This window comes from Condylostylus longicornis, unplaced genomic scaffold, assembly GCF_029603195.1.
Source record: "Condylostylus longicornis isolate FDR11 unplaced genomic scaffold, ASM2960319v2 ptg000091l, whole genome shotgun sequence".
NCBI classification, from domain to species: Eukaryota; Metazoa; Arthropoda; class Insecta; order Diptera; family Dolichopodidae; genus Condylostylus; species Condylostylus longicornis.
In genome coordinates, this window is record NW_026578059.1 from 2,039,414 (window position 1) to 2,055,432 (window position 16,019).

At 25.6% G+C, this 16,019-nt stretch overlaps 1 protein-coding gene across 10 annotated transcripts in view; it reads left to right on the top strand.

Annotated features, from left to right (window-relative positions):
* Positions 1-6,712, top strand: part of LOC129613774 (voltage-dependent calcium channel type D subunit alpha-1) — a 66,490-nt gene extending 59,778 nt beyond the window's left edge. For 9 of the 10 annotated variants that reach the window (XM_055527994.1, XM_055527995.1, XM_055527992.1 and 6 more), the window contains 2 exons: positions 5,687-5,808; positions 5,876-6,712. In XM_055527994.1, coding sequence (XP_055383969.1) covers positions 5,687-5,808; positions 5,876-6,364 — 611 coding nt within the window. In that variant the 3' untranslated portion in view covers positions 6,365-6,712. The remainder of the gene's footprint in view (positions 1-5,686; positions 5,809-5,875) is intronic. The other variant, XR_008697334.1, reaches the window with a different exon arrangement.
* The last annotated feature ends 9,307 nt before the right edge of the window (positions 6,713-16,019 follow it).

A 16,019-nucleotide genomic window follows, 5' to 3' on the forward strand; every position in this document is an offset into this window, starting at 1 on the left:
AAAAAATTAAAAAATCAGCATTATTCAAAATCACAATTACAATTGCCTAAAACAAAATCATTAACAAAAATTATAACAACAAAAAAAAAATATGATTGTAACATTGATAATATAATTAATAATGATGATAATAATGATGGTATTACTAATGTTAATATTGGAGAAAATCACGACGATGATAATGATAAAAAATATTTTATAACATCAGCATTAATACATTCAAATCCAACAAATAGTTTAATAAATAAAATAATAATTTCACCTTCACCTTCAACGACTACTGTAACTACAACAACAACAGAATCAACAATGGCAACTACATTTAGGACAACAACTAGTTTTGATGGTGGTAAAATAAATTCAATAATACCAATGATTGATTCATCATCGAGTAGTGGTAATAATGATTATGGTTTTAATTCATTATCAATTAAAAATAATATGTATAAAGATGATGATAGTAATTATTATTATCATTATGATTATTATCATAATTATCCAAAAAATTATAATAATAAATTTATATCGAAAAAATGTCTAAGTGGTACAAAATCTATTGAACCATTTTCATTATCATTATCATCGTTATCATCATCATCATCATCATTAGTTTTTCCGTTAACATCTTCTTTGCCAATTGAAAAAATTTCATCTAATACAACAATAACAACAACAACAACTACAACATCACTAACAAATAATTTAAATATTGCATCAAACATACAAGCAGCTGAAGTTAAAAATCAAAGAATTACGCCACCATTATCAACAATATTTATTCATGAGGATGATAATGATGAAGATAGGAATGATATTACATGCGATTGTGATTTAAATGAATTATCAAAAATAAAAAAGTTATTAGGTAAAACATCACAAACATCAAAAAAATTATATTGTAGTAAAAATATAACAACAAAATCATCAAATACAAATAATTTACATAGAATTTCAAGTGGTTTACGTTTAGCTCAATTGCAAGCAATGGCTGTTGTTGGAATTTTAAGTGATAATATTGAAACAAAATCCTATGGAATTTCAACAAAAATATGTAATAATAATAATAATGAAAATATAAAAGAAATTATAAAAAATCCAAAATATATTACAACTTTAATACCGAATGTTATAAAAAATATTAGTAGTACACCAGTAACATCAACAACCGATACAAGTACTACTATTACAAATACTACTGTTACTACTACTGATAGTACTACTTGTACTATATTTAGTACTAATATAACAAATGCTAATTTAACTGAAACTACATCAACAACAAATGTTAATGACATAAAAGTATTAAATGATTCAATAAAATTATTAAATACTTCAAATAATGATACAATTAGTTTAGCTGATAATAAAACAATAAATTTAGGAAAAAAGAAAAATTATAATAAAAAAAATGCAATATTTTGTAAAGAAAATTATAATAATAGTGATAATGATGCGGAAAATGGTGGTGATGATGAAAAAAAATATTCGTCATTAAAAAAAAATTTAAAATTAACATCAACTAGCTGCAATAATGTTCAGTCAATTTCAAGTGATACATTGAATAATAGTACTTCTATTTCTAGTACTGCTAATACTAGTGATAAACTGGAGCAACAATTACGAGGTCTGATATATTTGTTTTTTTTTTGCCTTTAAAACTTTAAAGAGTAGCCCTGATTTTTCAGAATTGTAACATACTATGTTTACATTATATGTATACATATATATATATATATATATATATAAGTATTCGGTTTGTTATTCTGACACTCAAAAAATTGTATCAGTATTAAATTAAGATATATATATATACAATTCAACTTTTGAACTGTAATTGCTGAATTGCATATTTAATACCATATTATAGCAATTTTGCAGTCAGAATAGAAAAGGATAACTGAGTTCTGATAGTAAAAGACAAAAAATAAATAAAAGTGTTGCTACAATTTTGATATGTTACAGGTTACTTTCATATACTCAAATTGTGTAAGAATTCTGTATTACTAGACAATTTGGCTTATAAATGTTGAATTGCTGAATTGTTTAGTAATGCAACATTATTTGCAATTTTGATGTCAGAGTTAATTTGTCGTTTTTATTAGTATTATATATATATATATATATATATTTCATGTTCCTTTAATGTGATTTTACAATCAGCGATATTATATGAATATATATATATATATATATATATATATATATATATATATATATATATATATATATACATATATACATATATATAAAAATAAATATAGACTACATTGCTATGGATATGTTATAGATGTGTGTGTAAGCAAAAATATTTTGTATTTTATTTATTTCTATTCGTGTTTCTTTTAAGCATTTGGGACACATTGTCGAAAATGCTAATTTAATATTTCTGCATTAAAAATTTTTCTACTCAAAATTCAGCTCTTGTGTATATAATATCTTTAACTATTATACTGTATTGCTAAATAGTGTCCAAATATATGGTATAGCTGCAATTTCGATTATGATTATCTACGACTCCGTCTTATGACTAAAGACCTCCCTTTTTGATTGAAATTTCAAATAAAAATTAGACTAGATTTGCCATTGCATTAGTGCAATATGGAGGTCGCAGGATGATTAGGGTCCCTTACACTGTTTGGCAACAGTATACATTGGGAGTTGAACAGTTTTTTTTCTTATTTCTCTTATATAATTTACTTTATGTTACGATTTTGATTTTGTTTATGGCACGCACCAAAGCATACGCATAGATATACACAGTTGATCTACCTATAATCATAAGAAAAGTTAGTACCTAAATAATATTTGTTTTGAATGTCAAAAAAAGTCTGCTATAATTAAGTGATTATTAAAAATATTAAATGTTGTCTTTATAAATATTAAAATGAATGTATTTTAATAAAAGTATTGATGGTGCATGTGTTTAATTAAAAATTTTCGTAATGTGTACACGATTTAAATTTTTAAAAAAAGTGATATTCGCGAAATTAAAGAGACGATTCTAAAATTCTTCAGAATTACATACATACTATAAATACTACACAATATATCAATAATAAACTTATAACCTCGTTATTGTGTGTTTTAGAGAAGTATGACTGCAATTTTCAGCCTAACGCTGATAGCCTAGAATTAATTGCTGAAATGTGTTCCAGTGTTTATTAACCGAATCATAATTATTTTATATAAGTACTTTAAGTGCAAATTTAGCAGTTAGCATTTAAATTTAAAATGAATGAATTATGTATATTAATGAAGGAGGTTACCATAATCTGGGAGTTAGAGAGCCGGTAACTGAAATCTGCTAAGTTGGTTTTAAATGAGTATTAAATCTGTATACATTTTGAATATCAAAACTATTATATAACTTAACAAATTATCTGATATCATTATAGTAAATGTATGTATATAACATACCATATACTTATATATATGTGTATTTATGTAATTATTTCTCTAAAATTGCAAATATGTTCAATATTTCCTGACTTTAAAATTACAGTAATACGATTTTAATTTATACAATTCAGTATATAGGGGTGTTATTACTGAATTGTGTAGTGGTATAATATTACTGCCATTTTAAAATCACGGTGATTTGATATTATAAGCTTTTGTAAGTTCGTATGGTAAATTTTTATGGTATATATTCATTTGTGTAAGATCATAAGAAAAAAAAACCATTTCATTGTTCCATTTTTCGTTTTTTCATTCATTTATTTGTTTTCTTGTTATTATATAGACAAAATTTAATATTTATTTTATTCATAAAAGAATTTTCAGAATTCTAAGAAAACTACACTGTTATTGAAATTTCGGTATTTGATTGTCCCGCATTCAAATTTGGGATTTTGAATGGGACAATTCGAGGCACTGATTAAATTGAGTCCATTTTGCATTTAATACCCGTTAACTATTCAAGTATGAAGATGAAACAAGAAAAATTAGGTCGTATTACATTTTGAATGTTACCTACATATGTATATAGATGTTAGTGAGTGATTAAATACTCTGACTTCAAAATTGTAATACGCGATATTTATAAATAATTTACCTTGTGACTTTTAATAGCTGAATAGTTTCTCAATACAGTTTTAATATAGTGAAGTTCCCGGATAATTTTAATTAAAAATTTAAATGACTTTTTCCAATTCTATGTAACAACTTAAAAAATAAAATTAAATTTTACATATAAAAAATTGAGCTTAGTTACAATCAACTTCATCTGTCAACTTCAAAACCAACCAAATTTAGAAAATATAAAATTGCCAACCAAATTTAGAAAATATAAAATAAAAAAAATTTTCTAGAAAATGCTAAAGATGGCGGTGTTATTCTAAACTATACGTTAAACTGAAAAGACTTCTAGCTCATATAACTTCAAAATTGCAGTAATACATTATTTAATATATGAGGTGCTCAGAAGCAGAGTGGCGTAAGCCACAATGTGGGTTATGCCACTTTGCTTTTGAAAAATCAGAAAATTTTTACAAAATCGGAAAATTTTTTACAAAATCAGAAAATTTTTTCAAAAGCAAAAGTACTTTTGTGAAAAATAAATAGGAAAAAAGCTATTTCGAAACGGGAAACTAATATTACTGATTTTAGAAGGTTACTGCCATTTTAAAGTTACATAGTCTGTATACCTTATTCTTAAAATATATTTTTATATTCAGATTAAAAAGGGGTTTCAATCTTAAATTGTTAAGGATGTACTCGTATTATAATTCAGAGATAAACAAATTAATAACCTTTTTGATATGAAATACCATTGAACCTGTTTTTTTTGTTAATTTTTTAAGTTGCTTTTTTACTTACGTATAATATTATAAGTTTTTTTTTGTTATATAAATAAAATAATTTTATTTTTATGCAATGCATGTGTGTGTCCATCTCTCATCGCATTGAATTTTGAATTTTGTCATTTGAATATTGTCAATTTTTAATGTTATATAAATAATTATGGTCAAGTTAGTTTCCTTGCAACTCAAAAACTCGCTACAAGATTTGAATATTCTGATTTTAAGTCGAACTTGTTTTTTTATCTTTTTAATGTTATAATATTATATTTTTAATGAAATATAGATATCCTCATTTTGTACAATTCAGCTTATACATTTGCATGTAATATTATTTTGAATAGTATATTCTATATTAAATTAAGTTCGTACTGACATTTCTTGAATTTTAAAGAATATATTTATATAATGTAGATGTCATATATTAATCTTTAACTTTTTAATTAATATACTTTTTTACCTTAAATATTTAATTGTTTTATTTTGAATGCTTAATAATTTCTTGCCCGCTATTGTATTTCAAATTATTTAGAAAATGCATATTAAAAAATGTTACTGTACATGTATAAAAATATGTAAATATATATACACATTTATAATATATATATATACATAAAGTCCTGACTTTATAATTGAAGTAATACAGCATAATTCAGCTTATGACTTGTACTTAGTTTGATTTTGTAACAATACAATTTTATTGCATTTTTTTTTTAAGTCTCGGATATTATGCTTATGTATATATTCAAAATGGTTTTTGAAACGCTATTTAATTAATTTTTGAATATATTTTGTTTCTTATTTACGATTACATATATAAAATGTACATATATATAATATGCTGATATAAAATTAAAAAAAAATTATTTCCCACATTATATGGATAGTGGGAAATGAAGTGAATGGTAAAATTGATGGTCGTTATGCTTCTTCAACACCTGGAAGCCCGCAGGAACGTCGACCGAATTCCATAGAAGTAATTGGCTCAGCAGAAAGTTTAGTTGGAAGGGTATATACATATAGTTTTTTTTGCTTTGATATTTTTGAATTAAAGTTAGTGCATACTAATGTTTTAGGTATTAGCTGAAGAAGGTTTGGGAAAATTTTGTGATTCTGAATTTGTCGCATATACATCAAAAGAATTACGAGAAGCATTAGATATGACAAAAGAAGAAATGGATTTAGCTGCACATCAATTAATGCAAGAAAATTTTTCACCCACTGTTTCACCAATATTATTACAACGTCAACCTAATGGTTCCGTTGGTTTCAGTGGAAGTCATAGTATTACTGGTGGTGGTGGTGGTCGGAGAAATTCATCAATGGTATTATCAAGAAATGATTCAACATCACCAAATTCTTTAACAATAAGTGGTGGTGTTGGTATTGGTACAGCAACAAATCTATCATCATCTTCATCATCATCACCTCAAAATTCATCAAATATAAGACAACAACAACAACAGCAACCCCAACAACAACAGCCACAACAGCAATCACAGCAGCAACCGACACCACCGTCTCGTTCACTAAATAAAACGAAAAAAAAAGAACGTAATTTATAGCATCTGATAAAATGAAAAAAAAATTTTTGACTCACTTTTCTCGTATTTTGAAAGAAAACAAAAAACAAAAAAAAAAGGAAAAAGATTTTAATTAACATTATTATGGATAATTATATATGAAGCTATACAATGTACACCTTATATACATATATTTCTATTATATAACAAACTTATATTGTGTATTTGTATTATATTATGTATGTATTTAATATTATTGACAAAAGTTAGAAAAAAAGAACTATATATATGTAGAATATAAATTATTTATAAATTATAATTTTATATTATTATGGATAGTGTATGAAAAACTGAAAAAAAAAGAAAGTTAAAAAAAAAAATTCCCATAAATTGTCAAACAGAAAAAACAAATTGTCAAACTATTTATTAAGTGAAAAAAAAAACAAAACAATTAAGTATAGTTTTTATTACATAAAATAATTATTAATATAATTAAAAAGTAAGAATATTTAATTTTAATTGAAGATTATGTCTTTTTTACTTATATGTATACAAAAACACAAGTCCATACAGGTTCATATATGTATATATATATATAATTGCATATATATATATATATATAATTACATATATATATATATATATATGCAATAACCCCAACTAATTGCATTACAGTTTATTTCAAGTTGTTTCCCCTTTAAAATTGCACAAAAAAATAATTTAAATATAATTAATTTCCTGATTTCAAAATTACACAGAAATAATCTTCAATTTCAAAATTACAGTAAAATTAAACATGTAATTGTGTATTAATACAATTCAGTTTGTGACTTGTTGTATTTAGTAATTATGAGTTGACTGCAATCTTGAAGTCATTGAATACTTCTTAATAATATTGTTGAATTTGCTGAATTGTTATGTAATCTATATATATTATACCCTAATATTTAAATCACAGTACTATAGTTTAATTATGCTATACGATTCAGTAATAAACATGTACTTAAGAAGATAAAATTTGTATTATAGATAATATGTATTTCATGACATCAAAATATAGCAATAATATTGTATTGCAGCCACATAAGCTGCAGTAATTCTATAATTCATAAACTGAATTGTGAATTAAATATACTTGTAATATTACTGTGATTAAAAGAGTATATTACCAATAATTTGAATATCAGGTTTATAATTTTATTTTATATATAAAAATTTTTGTAATCAAAACGATTTTCTATATTTATGTACACCCATATTTATATCATACATATTTTATATTTTAAGAGTAATATAGATATGAAAATATTTTTCCTGGTAAAATCAATATACTTATATTAAAAATTCTTGATCATCAAAAATAAACTACATACATATATCGAATGTGCATTCCTGAATAATTCAGCAATATTTACTATATACATATATAAATAAATTGATGAATTGACACGAGATTACGCAAAAAACAAGAGAAATAATTAAATTTAATTTTTTTATGTATTTTTCTTGATTCGGTTTTTCTATAATAATTTTAATAGTTAATTTATGAAATTAATTCGAAAACGTTTGAACTTTGAATTTGAATATTTTTTATTTTTAAATTTCATTTATTTATTTATTTTTTAATAAATATACATACAATTATGTAATATATGAGTGTGTACATTTTTGTAAAAGTAATTTAATGTAGTTAAGTTTTAATTTTCCTGAGATCTTAAACTTGCAGTAATTTTTGTATTGTTGTTGAATTAAGTTAGTAACAAAGTATGTATGTATATTTATTGTATTTGTATTCCAGGATATTTAATTACTTCCAAATTACAGTATTTTGCTGTATTTACTACAATTTTTTACTGTAAATATTACAATTCAACAATTACAACTCATATAAGTTTGATATCTATACATTACTGCAAATTACTTATTCAGGGTCTTTTAAATAATTTTTTTTGTCAAGTGTGATTTATTGAAAATTCAAACGCGCCTCCAACTCTTCACACTAATTTGGAGTGTGTTCGATGCAACCAATTTGTGTGCGCGGATATTGCCCGGTTAGTTGCATATTTGTAAAAATTAAAAAAAAAATAACAACAAGCTATGCATTTTCTTTTAGTTTGACGCAATTAATCGGGGACAATCTTTCATATATATATACACATAATTATAATATGTATATAAATATAACAAGTTCTTTTATATTGTTCTTTTGTTTTTTAATTTTCTTTTTTTAATTTTTTGAATATTATTTGCGTTATAGGTTTTGATAAATTTTTGACAACACTATTGTAATATTTTGAATAATTTTATTAAAAAAATTTTAATGAAAAAGAAAAAAATTATTGTGAAAACTGAGAGTTTTACAAAATTAATAATCAAATTAAAGAAAAAAAATTTTGTATTTTAATTATCTTACGTTACAAAAGAAAAGAATCAAAAAAAAAAACAAAAATTTAAAAAATAAAACAAAAATAAAAAGAAATTTTTATATTTTCAGAACTATATTTTTGGTAAAAGAAGTATAAAAAGAATAAAAGAAAGAAAAAAATTGAAATTCTCCAATAACTTGTTGCAATCAAGAAGTCTTCCGTTATAAGAGATAGATTTTTTCCTTCCAAACACATATACGCTTATTATGATCGGCGAAGCGAATGGCTAGAACTAGCCGAATCGAATAACATTTTAAATTATGATTGGTGAATGCTTTTATTCGCCAGATCCAAAATGCTGCTACCGCAAGACATCGGAAAACCGAAAATAATGAGGTAAGCCCCACCAAATAGTACACATATTATGTACATTGTTTTGTTTTCCTATTTAGCAATGTCGGGGTTGCTGTCCATTAATTTATTTATATGCTCGAATTGTTTTTGGTTCGTTTCTTTCACATTTAAATTAATATTAAACAATCAATATTTTTTAAAACAATTTGTAGAATTTAATGAACTTACTTTACCGATAGTTTATATTTTTCCATTATATAACTATAAATGCTATAATATCCAATAAAAAAAAACATATGTTTTATTTTGATATTTGGTTTCATTTGCCAAGCTTGTAAACATTTAGGTTTACATTTCAAGTAACATTTAGGCGAATTCGCTAATCATAATACCAAAATTTATATTCGCCAAAAATTTCATTCGCTTTGCTGATCATAATGAGGGCCATAAATTATAATTTTTTCTGTTTTTAAATGAAGACCTGAAATTTTTACTCGGATCTGAAAGAGAAAATAGAAAAAATTTAAGTGGAAATACTAACAAGCAAACACAAGGGGATATAAGGACTACAAAAAAACAAATTATTAATTAAAATTTTTTAATCAATAAAATTAATTTTTTAATTAATTTTATTAAAGCGCAATTAAAATTTTTTAACAATAAAGAGAAAAACTAATGCAGACCACAAAATATTTGCGCCCTTCTATTTCAAAGGACCAGCCACGTTAACCGAGGGAATACCTTAATTTTTAGAGATATTCTGAAGTACTTCAGATATTCTTTTACTTTTTCACATTTATTTGAAAATCCCTTACATTTTTATCATAACTTTTTACAACTTTCTTGTTTATTTAAGTTGACACTCTTGAAAATACTGTACTTAGGGTACTTTTGTAAATTTAAATTTATTTTTATGCTATCAATCTTTAATGGAATTTTTATGCCTTTTTTGTTGTTATGTTTGAGATGAAATGAAAATTTTTCTTTTTTTTTCTATTTATTTTTGTGTAATTTTTAAGTGCTTGTACTTTCACTCTGTCCGTCCATTAATCCGTGAACATGTTTACAAAACTTCTACACTTTTGAAGATAAGAAGCTGAAATTTTAAATCCACATAGATCTTTGCTAGAATTTTATTTCCGTAGAAGAAAATTTTCACGTATGTGCTTTTTCAAATTCCTATAAAAGCAGAAAGTTAATGGCAAATTTCATGACATTAAAAATATAATTATTTTTCTTAACTCACGCAATTACCTTTAACATCGAGCATTATGTTAACGCCTCTTTGAATTTATTTTTGCTTTATTTTAAATAATAAATAAATCGTGCATCCTGAATGTATGCAATCCTTAGAATAGTTTCGTATATGAATGAAAGCAATTTTAATAGTGTAGTAGGTATATGAACATAGAAACGGCAAAGGCAGATATAATATGCCTTTGTGAAACTAAACTACAAAATAGACATATCTTCGTTTGGATGGTTGCAACATGATACGTCGAAATGGCGGTAAACAAGGGGTACAGCAATTTGTTTAAAAAATAATATACATTATAATATAATTGATAATAAACTTTTTAGCACATTTCAATGTATTGATCTGTGTGCTGTAAAAATTAACCTGAAGGATTCCAAAAAGACGTTTCTTATTGCAATTTATGATTCCCAAACAAAACAAAATAGATTTCTTGAAGAGTTTCAAAAAATTTTTGATATCCTTTATTTGGATGATACTGTTTGTTATTATGTTATCATTAGTGATTTCAATGCTAAATATACTTCTTATCGCATCGGTGACAATAATAGTCTAAGCATTTCGTTGTACAAATGGTTGAACAAAAATAAAATTAAATACAGATGCAACTTATTAACTTTAGACCTACCGATCTACTCTAGGTGCCACCCTTACATAGATATCGCTATTTTAGACGTTAGAAAAGAACATGAGCATGAAGAACTCAATACCGTATCATATGACAGTGACCACAATGCTGTACATGTTGGACGGTCGGTAGTAAATGAAATTATTGCCGATAGTCAATTATTGGCTGGAAAAAACATTTGTTCCATAAAACTAACTAGAAAAAATTTAAAAGAAAATTAGATTACAAATTTTGACACACATTATACGTTAATACTTTGAATGAACAAATAACAAGTAACACTAACATTCCTATAGATGAAATAGACATACACATATAAAACATAAATAAAATAATTGAACTAACAAGGAGTGATACAACACCAATAAAAACAAATCACAATAGCAAATATACTCCTTCGAAACTTAAAGACTTATTAAGGCACAGGAGTCAAATTCTTGGCGACATACATTAAAGTCATAAGAGAAACTTAACATTCACACCACAGCAATTAACTTTACTAAAAAGCCTACTAAATAATACAAATAACAAAAAACAAGAAACAAATATACAAGAAAGTAAGTACTAGTATAAAAGAATAAAAAATATAACACCAAAGCGTAATAGTGGCATGTTTCCTGAATTAAATAAAATATTTCGAAAATTATACGAAAACAATTTGACATCTTCAACAACAATTATTCTGTTTTGCTCAAGTCTATTCTAGCACTTGTTCTGTCTCGACAGTTCTGACAGAACAAATGCAAACCAATATATAGTAACCAATAAGGATATTTGCAGGGTTTTTGGTACATGTTTCGAGAAAAATCACAAATTATCATTTTCTGACAACATTGACTATCATAACAACATACGAAATAAAATATAATGGTTCAGATTGCTAAACATATAAAATGTTTAGCAGTCTGAACCATTATATTAAACATAGAACGGAACAGTATTACGCTTCCTACTTTGACAGCACAAATACTTCACTTAACACACTAAAAATCAATATCTACTTAAGAAATTTCGACGAATTATGCTGAAAACTTAAAAACCAAGACATCCCGCAAATTCTTTAACGTCAAAATTTTGTTTTCAGTCTGCAAACTGCCTGTCGTATAAAACTTTTACGGACAGAAATGTAATAAACTTTTTACCTGTTATTGACTTTGAATTTTGATCATCCGAAACAAAAAAAAAATTTAAAATTTAAAATAATTTTATACTTACATATTAAAAATTAACAAAAAAAATATTTTTTATATTATTTTTAACATAACAAATTTATTTACTGAATTACTACGTCAGACTGTCTGCATGTAAAAAAAAAAATCTACAATTTTGACGCTTAAATGACTTTTTTTAAACGTTTAAGAATTTAAACTTTGACTGAAAGTAAAAACGCAGTAGAGTATTCGTAAACTCAGACAACTCAGATTTTGTAAAATTTGACGTTTAAGAATTTACCAATCGTCTGTAATAGACTACATACCAAATGTGGTGTAAAAAATCTGTCAGTTATACAAGAAATATGTTATACTATTCAATAATGCATTCAATTATAGTTATTTTCCCAAAAAATAGAAAATAGCAAAAATTATTAAGCTAAAAAAACCGAGCAAAAGCTCTACAGATCCGATTAGCTACAGACCCATAAGCCTTTTGCCAAAAATTAGCTAGGCTTCCCACGTAACATTTTATTGCGGAATTCTAGTTATTAAGCTCATATCGACTTTTATAGCACTTTTTATAAGTCTTTTAAGGAAGCTTTATTGTTCATCTTATTGTTGCGCAACCGCAACGAAATGTTTTAAGTAGCATATAACGCTAAAGTGGAGAATTTTATAAGGCTCCGCAGCAATTGCTACAATATTTATAGCACAAGTAGTTTTATAAAGCTCGAATAGAAGTTCCTTTAAGAGTGTTGAGCAAAATTATGGCATCTCTAATATAGATGCGCATTGTATTTCTTTTAATATTGTAATTTATGTATGATATAAGACTTATGTATGTCAGTGTATGCGCGTGTTATTTTTTATATTAATATAAAAAAAACAAAAACATAAGTGTTAAATAAAAACAAAAGAGAAGTAAATAAAAAGGAGAGAAGTAATAAATGAAAAAGAAAAGAGAAAAAATTAATAATAAGAAAAATATTTATGAAAAGAAGAGATAGATATAAAATTTTAAATTTTTTTAATTTTGTCAGTTTTTAAAATTAATAGTAATTTCTGAATCTATTCAAGAAAAATAATAAATTTTTTTTGAAACGAAAGCAAAAAAGTTGTTGCCAAAGAAATTTTGTCGACTTTTTTTGCATTGTACCTCGAAAAAATACATCCCCATTCGAAAATATACGGTATTATAAAAAAATAAAATAATTTTTTTTTAATACAATTTTAAAATAAATATGAAAATTTCGTAAAACTATGTTAAAAAGTTTCTAAGGTAATATTTTGACATACATATTAAACATAAAAGTTATTTTGCAAGTTTTTACTTGAATTTAAATAAAAATTCACTTTTTAAATTTCAAAATTTTAATTCAAAAATTTACCACCATCTTTTTCATTAAAAGAATATGGCCGCAAGATGGTCTTGCTCTTATAAGATAATCATTGTTATAGGGAACCTTAAATTGTTTGAGCTAGATAACCAATGCTGATTAAAGATTATTTTTGTTGATATAGCATTTCTGACACTTTAGCAACAATATCAATCTAGCATTCAAAATTATTCTTTTAATGAAATTATTAATGCTACTATAAGAATATTGTAATATTATAGCAAGGTTATTGTTCTTTCCACAATACTCTTGTTAGAAAAACATTTTTAGTTTTGTTATAGGATCCCGCAACACTACACTTATAACAACATTACCTACACACTTGCAGAAAGTCCTTTTACAGCAATTGTTGGCAAGAGTTACCAAAACAGTTTTATAAAAGTAATTTTCCCCTTATAAGAAAAAAACATCTCTATAGAACCAAAAGTTTTGCTTGGGAGTGTAAAGAGAGCCTTATAAGACGATTTTCAAAATTTAGCGCACTAAAATGTTACGTGGGTTATGTAACTATAACAAATGATAAAGTATGGAGATTGATTAAGGATAGACATCTACTACCTGAAAATCAATTCAGTTTTAGAAATAGGTATAGTACTATTCACGCTATTAATAAACTAACGTCGAACATATGATGGTATGTAAAAGGGAAACTGTGGGCGCATGTCTTATCAACCTTGAAGAAGCATTTAATAGTGTTTGAATAGACGGGTTAATTTACAAATTGTTGAAATATGGCTTTCAAAGTAGTTTAGTAAGACTTATAATGGATAAGATTTCATGTAATGCATTTAACATAGCAAATAGTTCCGGAATATAACAAAAATTTTCAATTAGAAACGGATTACAACAGGACACAGTAAACTCACTGATATTGTTTTTGTTATATTTAACTGAGCTATTAACTTTGTTTAATAACTTTAGGGGTAGTACTTATGCAATTGGCATTGCTGATGATTTCATCATTTATTCTGCCGGTAGCACGATAGCAGAAATAACAACAAATGTGCAGAAGCAATTTAACCTCGCCAGAGATTGTTGTAAGGTTTGGTTATTAAAAATGAACAAAGGTATATGTGAAGCAATACTTTTTCTCAACACTGGATAAGATTAACAGTAATATCATGAAACATTAGAGAGATTTCAAAACTAGGGCTTTAAACAACTCTATGATTGTCAGGAAAAAATCTGTCAAATATCTGGGGGTTGTTTCAAATCAGCATTTAAATTTCATCGATATTGTAAAAAGCTTTACAAAGGGATTTAAGGCATTCATGGCTTCCAAAGGGCTTTTTGCAAATAATAAATTTATCAATGGAAAAGTAAAAGTTTTGGCATACTAGGCACTTATTAAACCTCTCATGTTCTGCGCTGCGCAATTTCGTTCGGCATAAGTGCAATTCTTATGGAGAAAATTAGAAAATTTGAACGAAAAGGCATTTGGGCCTTTACATATAGAAACGGATTACAAACATTTTCATTCAAATAAATGTTTGTACCGTAAACATAATATTGTAAGATTCGATAATTAATTAAAATTATTCGTAGTCATTTTAACAGATATATTTTACCATAACGAAAAGTATATTAAAATTGGTTTGAATACGGAATTTATAACACCCAAACATCTTATTTATCTCGATGCTAGGAGTTATATTCAGGACCACGAGCATGTCTCTTTATTATATCATTGTAATAGACGGGCCAGATGTAAGTGCATAGAATATGATCGTAATAAAATAGAGACAAGTTTATTAAAGTACGATATGTTTATCCCAGATAGGGATATAAAAATAAAAAATCTGATATGGTCAGCACATAACCGGCCGCAATGTATATTGTCTAAATTAGTAAAAGCATTTTAGAGGATTACGAAAATGTGTTTTAAACACTTCTTAAAAATTTTAAGGACACTAATGAGCTCTAAGTTATAATACCTAGAAAAATGTGAATTATATCCGATTTATACCAAAAGTTTGTCAGAACCAGACATTAAATATTAAATTTGAGGAAATTCCATTAATCCGTAATAATTGTAAAAAATAAAATATAATTCCGTAAATATTGTACAAAATATAAAATCGGGGCCCAGATCAGTTTCCGAGCCCTGATCTTCCCAAAAAATTTATAACTTAATATAAACTTAAATATTAAATTCCAATGAAATAAATCGGTTGATTATTTCTCTATATATTCGCAAAAATGCATATTTGGTCCGTGGTAAACGTCTAGTTCCTGACACTTGATTTCTTCCAAAAGTTAGGAGGTTTCGCGTTCGGTCGAATAAAGCTCGTATATGAAATTTCAAGTAAATCTGTTGAATATTTTCTTCAAAAATGTAAATTAGACCCGTTATAAGGGGCTCTGTTCAATCCGTGCCATAGTCGAAAGAAACTTATATATAAAATTTCATGAAAATCGGTTCAGCCGAACTTGAGATACAGGCGCGCACACACAAACAGGCAGACTGACCAATAGACCGACACCTTTTTAAAAGTAGTTTATTTACGCTTCCCTACTATGCAGAAGCGCGTTCCCAACGATAT